Genomic DNA, 12,744 nt, shown 5'->3' on the forward strand with positions numbered 1-12,744 from the left:
TCCATCTGTGCCAAGATGATCCTGTCCTAGTTGTCAGACCAGTCCCACACTGGGAGATGGCTAGCAATTTTAAGTCAATGTCAAAACCCATTCAGCCACACTTGAGCAACAAAGAGATTTATTTGGAAGGCATGGCTGTCAGGTTAAGTCTGCCTGGAGTTCATTGTTAAGTATATCTTGTTGGCTTCAAAGGCCTTGGGTAGCATGTTGAAGAGATGTTTTGGCATTAATTTGATAGGAGCATTGTTTCTGTAAAGGTTAGAGAGGAAACAGATACAAAGTTTAAAGGAAATAATATTTGTTTTTGTATCTTTTTTCTGACTTACTTTGCTTAGCATGATGTTTTCCAGCAACATCCATGTTATAGCATGCACAGAACTTCATTGCTTTTTATGGCTGAATAATATGTCATTGTCTATATGGACACATTTTGTTTGTCCGTTCATCTGTTGTTGGACATGTGTTGTTTCTACCTTTCGGCTATAGTGAATGATACCACAGTGAACAGTGGCATACACTATTTGTTTGAATCCCTCTTTTCAAAGCTTTTGATACATTCCTGAAAGTATAATTGTTGAGTCATGTAGTAATTTTATGTTTAGTTCTGTAAGTGCACAATTTTATATTCCCACCAACAATCTATGAGGGTTCTAATTAGGAATTCACATCCTTACCAACACTTATCTTCCATTTTCTTAAAATTATACCCATCCTAATAGGATGTGGACAGTGGTGTCTCATTATGGTTTTGATTTGAATTTTGCTGATGAATAATGGTATATTGGCCATTAGTATATTTTGTTCTTTGTAGGACCACCATTACATTCCTGCTATAAATACCAATTGGTGATACTCTACATTTCTTTAATATGCTATTGGATTTGGGCCGGCCTGTGGCTCACTCGGGAAAATGCAGTGCTGATAACACCAAGGCCACAGGTTCGGATCCCATATAGGGATGGCCTGTTAGCTCCCTGGGTGAGAGTGGTGCTGACAGCACCAAGTGAGGGTTAAGATCGCCTTACCGGTCATCTTTAAAAAAAAATATATATATGCTATTGGATTTGGTTTGCCGATGTTGAGAAATTTTGCATGTATATTCATAATATTGATCTGTAATTTTCTTTTCTTGTGACAGACATCTTATCTGGCTTTTGTATCAAGGCAGTCTTGGCCTCATAGAGTGAGATAGGAAGCACTTTCTTCTCTTCAATTTTTTGGAAGAGTTTAAAAAGAATGGATGTTGTCCTTTAATGTTCAGTAGAATTTACCACTGAAGGCATATGGTAGTTGACTTTTCTTTACTGGGAGGTTTGACTCCTGAATTAGTAATTTTACATGATATAGGTCTGTTTAGATTTTCTACTATTCTTGAGCCAGTTCAAATCATTTGTGTGTTTATAGAAATTTGCCCATTTCTTCAAAGTTCTCAAACTGTCAAGTAGCTGGTAATTGTATGATTAATATTTTAAGAAACCTCCAGATTTTTTTCTGAAGTGATTGTACTATTTTACTTTCCTAGTAGTATTGTATGAAAGTTCCTGTTTCTCTTTGCCAGCATGTGGCTGGGTCAGTGTTTTTCTTTCATTTTTTTTTTCTTTATTCATTTTTTTTAAATTTTGGTTATTCTAGTAAATGTGTAATTGTGTCTCATTGTGGTTTTATTTTTCACTTCCCCAGGACTAAGGATTTCAAGCATCTTTTCATGGGCAAAAAAGCCCATTCTATTTAACAACTCTCTCTGGACTGGCCTCTTGCATTGCAACACATCTCCTGAAAAGCAATTTTTTCCTATATCTTAACTAACTGTGTTCTTTTAGTTTACTTGTGTTATCTCTCACCCTAACTGTTATGCTAATAAAATTTGACATGTCTATACACAAATCTATCAATTTGCATCAATTATTTGATTTGGAGTATTTTGCATCTACCATTCAAATACATTTTTAAACTTTGTGCTTTTGCATTTTGTATTATTATTAGTAGCAGTCGTATATTTTAGTCCAAGAAGAAAGCATAGCACACACTCCTAATACTCATTTCTCTTTTAATAGGTTTGGTAAAATGAAATCTCCTAACACTCTGCTGGAGTAGCCAAAGTCAGGGCTTCTGAATCTGAAGGCAGTTTGGGAGTTTATAAAAGAACAACTGAAATCTGTGAGGAAAATAGAGGATAAAAATAGGTTAGCCCTGTCCACTCAGTTATTCCTTGACCAGAAACTGCATGCAATTACAAACAAAATTTAGAAAGCAGGAATTCAGAATTGCAGCATACTAATATTTTGAATTAATCATATCTAGAGTATAACACTACACAAAGCTTCAGTAACTTTATGCTTTAAGTTTTAATTTATGAACCATACTGAAAACCTGATCAAATGGGGAAAAAAATTCAACTGCGATTTTTCTGTTTTAAAGCAATCCTTTGTCAGAGTTTAAGTTATTTTTGGTGGTTTATTCTCTCTTTGACCTCAATTGAAATTCTTGGTCAGTGTGTGACTATGGATAGGTCATAGAGACTCACATAGCCTGCTTACTTAAACCCAAGCCTTTTTTTGCTATCCATCCTCTATTAAATATAGCTCATAATGTCGTAAGCATAATTAAAACAGTAAATATAAACCTTATTAAGCTGCTGAATTTTAGGCCACTAATATGGCCAAATCCACCTATAAAAGCTGTACCAGAATGTCTGATCTCTAAATAATTGCAGTATTTTGTTTTCAACTGCTGCTGCAAATACAAAGATCTCCAAGTTACCTCATCAATAACCAAAATGACAACATTTCATGTGGCCGTATTTAACACCAGTGTTTCTGTTTTCCCTGATTTGTGTCCACTTGATGAATAGACACAGTAACCGCCACACAGATGGATTTGAAATATCAGCTCTATGACCTATATGGCTGTCCTCAGAATGTAGCTGGTCCTATAGCTACGATCAAGATACATAACATTTCCCCACACCTACAAAACTTTGTTAAAAGAACCTATGAAAACTAAGGTATATTTAGGAATATTCAGAGTATAACAATAAGACTAAAGAGAGAAAGAAAAAAGAAAGAAAGAAAGAAAGAAAGAAAGAAAGAAAGAAAGAAAGAAAGAAAGAAAGAAAGAAAGAAAGAAAGAAAGAAAGAAAGAAAGAAAGAAAGAAGAAAGAAAAAGAAAGACCACAATAAAACTTTGAACTTTCAGAAGGAGAGAACAGACTTGTAGTTACTACAGGTGGGAAAGGGTTTGGGGTTGGGGGTTAGAAAGTAATTGGTTAAAGGACACAAAGAGCTATTATGACTTGTAATGAATGCTAATAATATTGATTTGATCAACTCATACTGCACACAAATACTAATAGTCAACTCTGTATCCCATAAATATGTGTAATTAAATATAAATATCTAAAAGGAAAAAAAATAAAAGACTAAGGGGTCAAATGTTAAAATATGTATAGTACAATATCAAGTGCACTCCTAAAGATATGCACATGTATGTAAACTCAAATGGAAGAGCCTAAAAAGAAGCATATCTGCTATATACTGGTTGTTGCAATAAACTTAAGATTGTCATTATTTTTGTCATTTTCAGAAATATAGCCTCTATATAGAGATAAACATTCTTAAAACACAAATAACAACATGCTAATAATGTAAAAAAAATTTCATTATAAATTAAAGGGAAAATTTCCCTAAATTATTTGTTTTAAGTGCACTGTGTTGAATTTAGTCTGATTCTCCAGGGTCTTTGTCTCCAAGGTCAAATAATAATATTTAAAATAAACAACATGATCATGTTTTTACTTGTGGTCTGTTTTCTAGTTGTCTTTTAGTTTTCTGGTCTGTTTCTTCTTCAAGAGTGTTTCCAAACTCACTCCAAAATGTCTTGATGGTTTGAAAAATGGCATTAGTTGGCTCATTTATTAAATTATATTTTGCAAGAGGCATCCACTGACTGTAAGTGAACAGGAGCATTTATGAAAATTCTTAATTTAGAGAGACAATGTGCATGTGACTCATTAATAGTAACAATGATGTGATCAATAAAAACAATGTATATGAAAAATGTCTTGATTTATGTGAGTTCCTTCAATGTTGGGCATCTTTTCATACCTATATGAGGTATATTAAAATCCAGAAAGCTTTTTAAAAGAAAAGTCTGTGAGAGGTGAGTTAGAGTAGTATCCACTTATGTCAGCTAACAGTGCACATTCAAGGCACTAAACTATACTTCCAATGTTCCTAAAATCATTTTACTGACTGTGAAAACATGTCCTTAAAAAGCTATGTTAGGTACACTAGAGATTTTAGAGGAAATATTAAACGTAAGATTCGGCCTCAAGGAATGCAATGAATTCAGGAAAAATAAAGTAAAATACACACTTGCATGCACACATGACAACAGGAAAATTATACCAGGCATTTTATGAATATTGTAGTAATATAGGTGCAAGAAAAACAGAGCAAGAAAAATAAATAAATAGTGATATTTGGATTAACCAAAAAAGTTTTCTTGAAAGAGCCTTCTAGAAACTTATTTACATATGATATGTTGTAGCAGTAGAGGAGAAAATGGCCCTAATCAGTGATTTAGAAGAAATAATTGGTTTTATAGAATAAAATTTTTAAGTGCAGGTACAAACAGCTAATTATATTTATTGATACTATACTTTGTTTATATACTTCCTAGGGGATATTACAGAAATCTACATCAAATAATCTCAATTAAACGCGTTTAGTAATAAAATACTTTGAAAAACACTTATACTATTGCTTTCAATGTGAAATAATAATCATATTACAGTGTCATAGGCTGGCAGGAAACCATGTATCAAAAGGAGAGTTGTTGACGACAGTGGGAACAAAATGGAAGAGACATTTCATAATTTCTATTTTTCATTTTTTTCCCGACTGAGTTTCCAATAGTCACAATCTGGAGATCATAAAAGGGTTACCAAAAACCACCAGAGAGTGATTGTAAAGCAGTGGGAAAATGAAGATGATATATCATCAGATGAAGAAATCAATGGGATTTTGAAAACAAAACTGAGTGTTAAATCTAAAACTGAAAGAGTACAGGAAAACTCCTGGAAAGTTATTTTTGTTTGTTTATTTCTGTTTTTGTTTTGTTTTGTTTTGTTTGTTGTAATGCCATCAGCATGGATGTAGTTGATCCATTTAATCTAAGTCATCCTTCCAGGTACTTAGCTTAATTAAAACAAACAATATTGTGACTACAGTCCCCAAATCATCATCATAACATTATTTTACCAATTATTGTGCTGTGTGTGCATGTTTCTATATCTGTCTCATTTGTAAACTAATAAGTACGGAATGTGGATCTTGCTTTCAAATGATTCTGAGACGGGTGAGGAAGGAACACACTTAGGTGACCTGGTACCCTTTTAGGTTTTGATGGCTCCCTTTATTTATGAAAATTAAAACATATGTGTAACACAGTGTGGGTACTCTACAGAGGTTGAGATGAAAGCATATTTTTAAAAGTATAACAAATTGTCCAAATAATAATGGGCTATATAAAAGTGTAGTGATCACTGGTGACCAGTAATATTAATGGAAACTGAAGTCTATTATAGGGAGGGTATTTTGGGTTTCAGAGAGTCCTGATTTAAGACAAGATGTGTGGTCAGAGGTGCAGCCAATTAGACTACAAGGTCATGAATACAGCAATGGGAAATGATAGAAGAATGTAGCAGAATATAAAATGTAATAATGAATGAACAAACTTCAACTATGTATAAAAATTCTAAGTGCATAAGCATGGGTTCTGTGGCTCTCCAGTAAGCCATGGACCATGTTTGGGATGGTAAAGTATTGCTCTAATGCAGTTCAAACAGTTAACTACAGATTCTGAGTTATAAGACATATAGCAAGAAAAAGCATTTTCCTGAGCTTACTCTCTCTCTGCCTGGTCAGATTTCCATGGAATACTGAGTGGGTCTGGTTCTTAGTTCCAACATCAGCTCAGGAAACTGACCATGTTATACCAAGTATATTGAGTGGACCCTCTGACATATTTAGGAACCAGTGTAAGAAAGTAAATGAAACAAACAAATAAAATCATTAGAGATGTTTACCTAGAAAAGAACAAAATGACTAGGTAAACTGTCTTGAAATATTCAAAAATGTGTGTTGTGGAAAAGTGTACATGAGATATTTTATTTCTATGAACTCCAGAAAATTAAAAGTCAACTCTAATAAAGCACATCCTAAGATCAATGTTCAAATATAGAATCGACTATGACTATGATATTTTAATGAAAGGGTTTGAAGAGGAGTCTTTAGATGTGACAAAAGGAGCTTTAATATAAGTAATGGACAGTAGAATTATTGACAATGAAGACTAAACACAAGAAGTAAAAATAGTCAGGAATTCTCTGCATTACAACAGTATTACGTTTCTTCTGTATCTTGGTTTAGAATCTTCCTAAAAGGTCACTTAGTTTCTTTTTTTTTTCTCATTTATATTTTTTTACTGTAACATAGTTGAATATCAATAGTCATGAGCAATATGTGATGCTCAAATCAGAATAATTGTCATATTAGTAATATACACTGTTATTGCTACTTGTGGCCCTTTATCAATTCTTCCCTTCCCTTTCCCTTCCTGCTTCTAGAAACTTCAGTTCACCTTTTGAAAGTTCAATGTGTTATTGTGAATGCTGTATCTTTCTTTCTTTATTTTATTTATATGTTTACTCTTTTATTTCCCACTTATATGTGAGAACATATGGTATTTCTCTTTCTGTGCCTGGCTTATCTCACTTAATATGATTTCTCTAGTTCATCCATGTTGCTGTGAACGGCAATATTTTGTTGTTTTTTATTTCAATATAATATTCCATTGTGTATATATAACACATTTTCCTTACCCAGTCATCTGAGGATGGACATTTAGGCTGGTCTAATAGTTCAAGGTGTTTTTATCCAGTCCAAGTTCTAGAATCTCCACTGATATAATGGACGAATCTAGTTGCCTTGCAGTAGAAGCAGATTGTATCCCAAAGTTCTTAACCTTCAAGACTGTGACCTAGTAAAAATAAACTAAGGTACTGATTTTAAGGAGAAGTCTTTTTCTATTATCCAACACATGTGGCTAAATACATGAATTCACAATAGGTCTGCCCAATCTCCTATGCCATGGGATGTGTGATCATATAGTTGCTGCTCTGTGCCTGGGATTAGTAGTGGTAGATTAAATGACAGTCTGCTGCTTGTTACAGACAAGGCTAATGTTCTGGCAGTTCACAGATGTGCTCAAAATGACAGTATAATACCTTCTGGGATTCCAAATCCATTTCTAGACCCATTCATTTTATTTTATTAGGCTTAGTCATCATGGGAAATTTCTAATATTCAGACTCCTGTTGGTTTATGAAAACAAAATTTCAGATTTTCTATGTTACATGTTCTTTCATTTATCCTTAGCCTCCAAGTGTAAGTTTGTCACATAAAGAGGGTGTTTGGTGGTTTTTGTTACTCTTTTTACTTCAATATTTTCAGTGATTTTTACTCATTGAGAAATATCTAGTGATTTATTTCTGTTTAATACGAAAAAAAGTCTTCTCCACCTGTGGTCCACCTGACTGCTATCACCTTTTCCCATGGGATGATCCCCCTTCTCTACTGGATGCCCAACTACAAAAGCTCATGGTTCCCAGTCAAAGCAGCCACTGTGCTGTTTACAGTCGTGAACCCCATGCTGAATTTCCTTCTCTACATCCTCGCAAACAAAGATGCAAAGTGGATGCTCAGGTTAATCAACTCCACACTACATTCTTGCTCAATGCAATTCAATTAAATGTATATGTATTTCAATTCCAACTGTTTTCAGTTTTTTCATATACATTGTTGTTGATAGTTTACCATTATTTTTAATAAAGTATAAATTTTTATTTTAATTGATTAAATATTGCATTGCCATTATTTGCTAAGTTCATAATATTTTACAATTATTTCTGGTTTCTTTAGATGTAATGCATTCTGATTCACTTCTTCTCAGGAGGTTGCATAAGGAAATATATTTCAAAATTTCTTCTCTGGACTCCATGGAAGTCAATATAGAGAATCTGTCTGTATTTAGGAACTTATGAAAACTGAGACATAGGTGATAGTTTAGCTTTAAGTTGTGCTTAATAAAAGTGCTGCAAACACAATTCCAGGCTTTCTTGACATGATCCGTACTCACATTTCATAACCAACGCTTACACCTCAGTAAGTTCTATAAAACAAAACATTTTGTTTCAATTGAAAATTCATTTCAAGGTGTCCAGTGGGACTAAGATGCTAAGCTAAGTTGAAAAGACAACATTGAAGAACAGGTTATTATTTTGGACAACTGCGTCTTAGTTCCCTTGGACACCTTGGGAAGACTGTGTACAACTTAACTCTATCTTGTCCCATCCATAGCTGAGGAAGTTGAGGTATTTATGCATCCTCTGCAATTGTCCACAAAAGTAACCTGTGAATCAATGTCTTTTCACCTTAGCTACTACTGCTTACTAAAATCCTCTTCCCAATAAACTACTTGCATCTCAATTTTGTCTTGGTGCCTGCTACTAAGGAAATCAACCCAGGAAAGACTGCAAAACATCAATGTAACACATATGAGGCATACATTTAATAATTATTACATAATAGAGTGCATACTAACTATGTACTACAAAAAATATCCAAGATATACTAGTAAATGATATAACGAACAAACTTCAATAAGCAGTGAAATTGATAAAGTGTTGGCAAGGATGTGGATTTAACAAACTTTTAAATGTGCTGAATATGAGTGTTAAATTGATCAAAACTTTTTGAAACCTCTGTGGAAGAATATACTCATAATTCCATTCTTTGGTATATACTAAATGGAAACATATATTTGCATCAAAGGAAGAGAAAATAAAGCTTAGAACAACACTATTTCTAGTTGATCAAACTAAAAATAACTCATATATCCATCAAAACACAAATATTTTTGTTGTATTTATTTAATTGAATACAATATAGAAATGGAAAAAAAAATCTACCCATACTCTTCAGAACATCATGAAATTTCACAGCCATAACATTAAGCAAGAAAAGGTGAATATCAAAGTGTATAAATAGTATTGTTTTACTAATATAATGTTTATACACTGGCAAACTTAGTCCATAGTAATGTGCCTGAATATTAAGAACTACTTATCGGCTTGGGGCATTCTGTATGCTCTTGACTAATATTTCAGTAGTAATTAACATTACGCTGAGATTATGGGTTTGAGAGGAAGTGTAACAAGAAGTGAAATGCCTTTTTCATCACAGCATGTCAGGGGAACATGATGTCCACATCATATCACTGGTGATGGTAAACTTAATCTTTTACCTTATGTAGTGTTTGACAGGTTTCTCCACTATAAATTTCAATACAAAAATTAAACTGCAGTTAGCATAATACCAGCTACTTAAGAATACTTATTTTCTTCTTATTTTCTAACTATTCAGTGGTGTCTTCAATGAACATGTATTATGTCAGTAATTCAATACTTAACAGCAGTTAATGGAATAGATGTGGTGAGGTAATTATCCCAAATAATTTAGAAAAATGCATCTCTCACAATGACACCACACAGTGTTTCACAAATTGTATGTTTGGAAGCCCATTGAGGAAAACCCCAATTATAATTCCCTGGGGTCTATATCTCCATAGTCATGGGGGCAGGTATAAGACCCAGAGTATAACAGGAGTTACAACTGTGTATACAGCCTTCAGTTTTTTCCTCGTACTCTCTGAGATTTGTTATGACCTGAAAATTAAATGCTGTTTTACTGGCACCTTTCTTGAAATGTGCTTCCACTTTCATTGCTGATCTCAAGTCGGTTGCTATCTTAAAGAATTACTAAGAAAACTGCCTAAGATTCATTAATCATAAATAGAAATTCTCAGTAAATTAATCAAGAGTTTCTGGTTTAAGGTTAGTTCATTTGTCTTTAGACATCATTCAACTCAGGTGGAAAACGTGGAGGTCTAGCTCATACAGATTAATCTAAAAATTCCATAGGTCTCCTTTTATGGTCAGAGACATTTTAATTTACACTAAGAAGGCATAAAGTATTTATTAGAATTATTATTACTTTTTTTTTTTTTTACAGAAAATGGCACAGTGGCACCACTGAGGAACAATTGAAAAAAGTTTCAGAAAATGGGGCACTTTTTGAAGTTGAACGCTCTAGGCCTGGTTTTGATTTGAGTACAATTCTAATTCTCACCACCAGTGCTAGAAATTTATTTGACATTTCCAGGGATTAAATGCCAAGTTTTTTTTTCTGAGTATCTTTTTGTTGTTTACCTAATAAGTGTGCCAAATAGCCAGGGCAGTAATTGCAGGCTTTATTAATATTAAGAAAGGTCGATGGGGAATCATTTACTTAAAGTGTAAACAATAGTTAATGTTTGAAGTGTACCCATTCTAGCCCACATGCTATTGGAAATAATATGCTCATAAATGCTGTATGTTTGGGGTTGCTTATAGTGCATGTAAAGGTAGAAGCTCATGGGCCTGAGTCAGGAGTCTGGTACACGTTCCAGGTAAAGCTGAGAGGATGGAAAAAATTATGCATGAATTTCTGCTGCAGCCTCATATGTATATCTTCATTCATTCTGCTTCACTCATTGTAAGGCCATTCTTTCTATGTCCAACCTACTTGCACCTCCTTATCTTCCCAAAATATGCCTCATCATAAAACAGGGATTCTTTTCTTGGTTAATAAATGTGTAATTTTTATTGTGTAATTTTCATTGTATTGTAGAACATATTTTGTATAAAAATATTGTTGATGATTTTAGGATGGATGTATATGTATACACACACACACACACACACACACACACACACATATCAGGAGCGGATACCTAAGGAGCATTAATAAGCAGTTAATTAAAATTTCATTGATTATTTTTATTTAATAATATAAGTTAAACAAAATATAAGTAAAGGACTGAAAAATACAGCAGCAGGCAGTGTGCATTGATGGAGGTTTTATTGGAGGGTATAGACATCTCACTGATGAGATTCTGTCACAAACTCTGAAACATTAGGTGGAAGTATAGACAAGGTGCATGTGGAAGGTTATCTCAACGCTTAAATTCTTTGGTTACTTAATTTTATATTATGCCTAGCAAAGGTGGAAAATGCAAAAAACAAATATTACTAACATTTACATGTCACCAAGTGCAGTGTCAAGTCATCTTGATCTTTAGTGTCATTCTTAGAATGATGACAACATTCTCTGTGCTTTCTTTCTGCCTCTCTTGCTTCTATTTTTCATAATTTTTGTTGTACCATAAATTTACGTTTCACTTCTATATTAATAATACTGACAAGTGCTGGTTTTAAAATACTTAGAATGAGTACTATATATTGTCCACACCATTGGTTCTCACCCTTTAGCGTGCATCAAAATCACCTGGATGCCAGGTTAAACCACAAATTGTGGGCCTCATCCCAGAGTTTTAGATTTAGAAGTTTGAAGCTGGGGCTAGGGAATTTGGAATCCTAAGAAATGTCAAGTGGTGCTGCTGCTGCTGTTTGGGGACTGCACTTTGACAACCACTCTTCTGTGTCACTCTTCACATAAACACATGAAGCCTGTTTCCTCTCTCTGTGACTCGTTTCAATTCTGCTTTCGAGAAATAACTTTGTTTTGTTTCATTTTATCCAACAGGAATCATGATATTATGTGAAGGAAATCAAAGCAGCATACAGACTTTTACTCTCTTTGGTTTTTCAGAATACCCAGAATTTTGGCTTCTACTCTTTCTGGTTTTCTTGTCCATCTACACAGTCACTGTGGTGGGGAATTTGGGCATGATAATCATCATCAAGGTCAATTCAAATCTCCACACAATCATGTACGTTTTCCTGAGTCACTTGCCCTTTGTAGATTTCTGTTATTCCACCATAGTTACACCGAAACTGTTGGAGAACTTGGTTGTGGAAGACAGAACCATCTCTTTCTCAGGCTGCATCATGCAGTTTTGTTTCACTTGCAGTTTTGCAGTGACAGAAACTTTCATGCTGGCAGCGATGGCCTATGACCTTTTTGTGGCTGTTTGCAACACTTTGCTCTATAGCACTACTATGTCTCAGAAGCTTTCTGCTCTTCTGGTGGGTGGGTCCTACACATGGGGTATAGTGTGTTCACTGACACTCACGTACTTTCTTCTTACACTGTCCTATTGTAAGTCTAGCATCATGAATAATTTTATCTGTGATCACTCTGTAATTATTTCTGTCTCCTGCTCAGACCCCTATATCACCCAGATGCTATGTTTTATTATTGCTGTATTCAGTGAGGTGAGCAGCCTGATGATTATTCTCATGTCATATATGCTCATTTTCATTACTGTTCTGAAGATACCTTCTGCAAGTGGGCACCGGAAAACCTTCTCCACCTGTGCCTCCCACCTGACTGCCATCACCATCTTCCACGGAACCATCCTTTTCCTTTACTGTGTTCCTAACCCTAAAACTTCTTTGCTTACAGTTTAAGTGGCTTCTGTGTTTTATACAGTGATGATTTCCATGCTGAACCCATTGATCTATAGCCTTAGGAACAAAGATGTGAAGGACACATTGAAAAAATTAGTTGTCACCAAATTGCTTTGTCAGTCATTATATTTTTAGACTTATTTTATTTCTCAGAAAATGATTTACTGTACTACAGATTTCCTAATTCTTATAGTGTAATTGATGATTCAAAT

General features: G+C 34.1%; 1 protein-coding gene across 1 annotated transcript; it reads left to right on the forward strand.

Annotated features, from left to right (window-relative positions):
* The first annotated feature begins 11,890 nt into the window (after nucleotides 1-11,890).
* On the forward strand, nucleotides 11,891-12,532 carry LOC134377346 (olfactory receptor 5D13-like). The gene has a single exon (XM_063095998.1). It carries the CDS (start codon nucleotides 11,891-11,893, stop codon nucleotides 12,530-12,532), a length of 642 nt encoding a protein of 213 aa, XP_062952068.1.
* Nucleotides 12,533-12,744: the final 212 nt, after the last annotated feature.

Source organism: Cynocephalus volans, chromosome 4, assembly GCF_027409185.1.
Source record: "Cynocephalus volans isolate mCynVol1 chromosome 4, mCynVol1.pri, whole genome shotgun sequence".
Taxonomy (NCBI): domain Eukaryota; kingdom Metazoa; phylum Chordata; class Mammalia; order Dermoptera; family Cynocephalidae; genus Cynocephalus; species Cynocephalus volans.

What these genes read in the sequence shown, in the direction of transcription:
- LOC134377346 (XM_063095998.1), top strand. Translation starts at nt 11,891, where the DNA reads ATGTACGTTTTCCTGAGTCACTTGCCCTTTGTAGATTTCTGTTATTCC.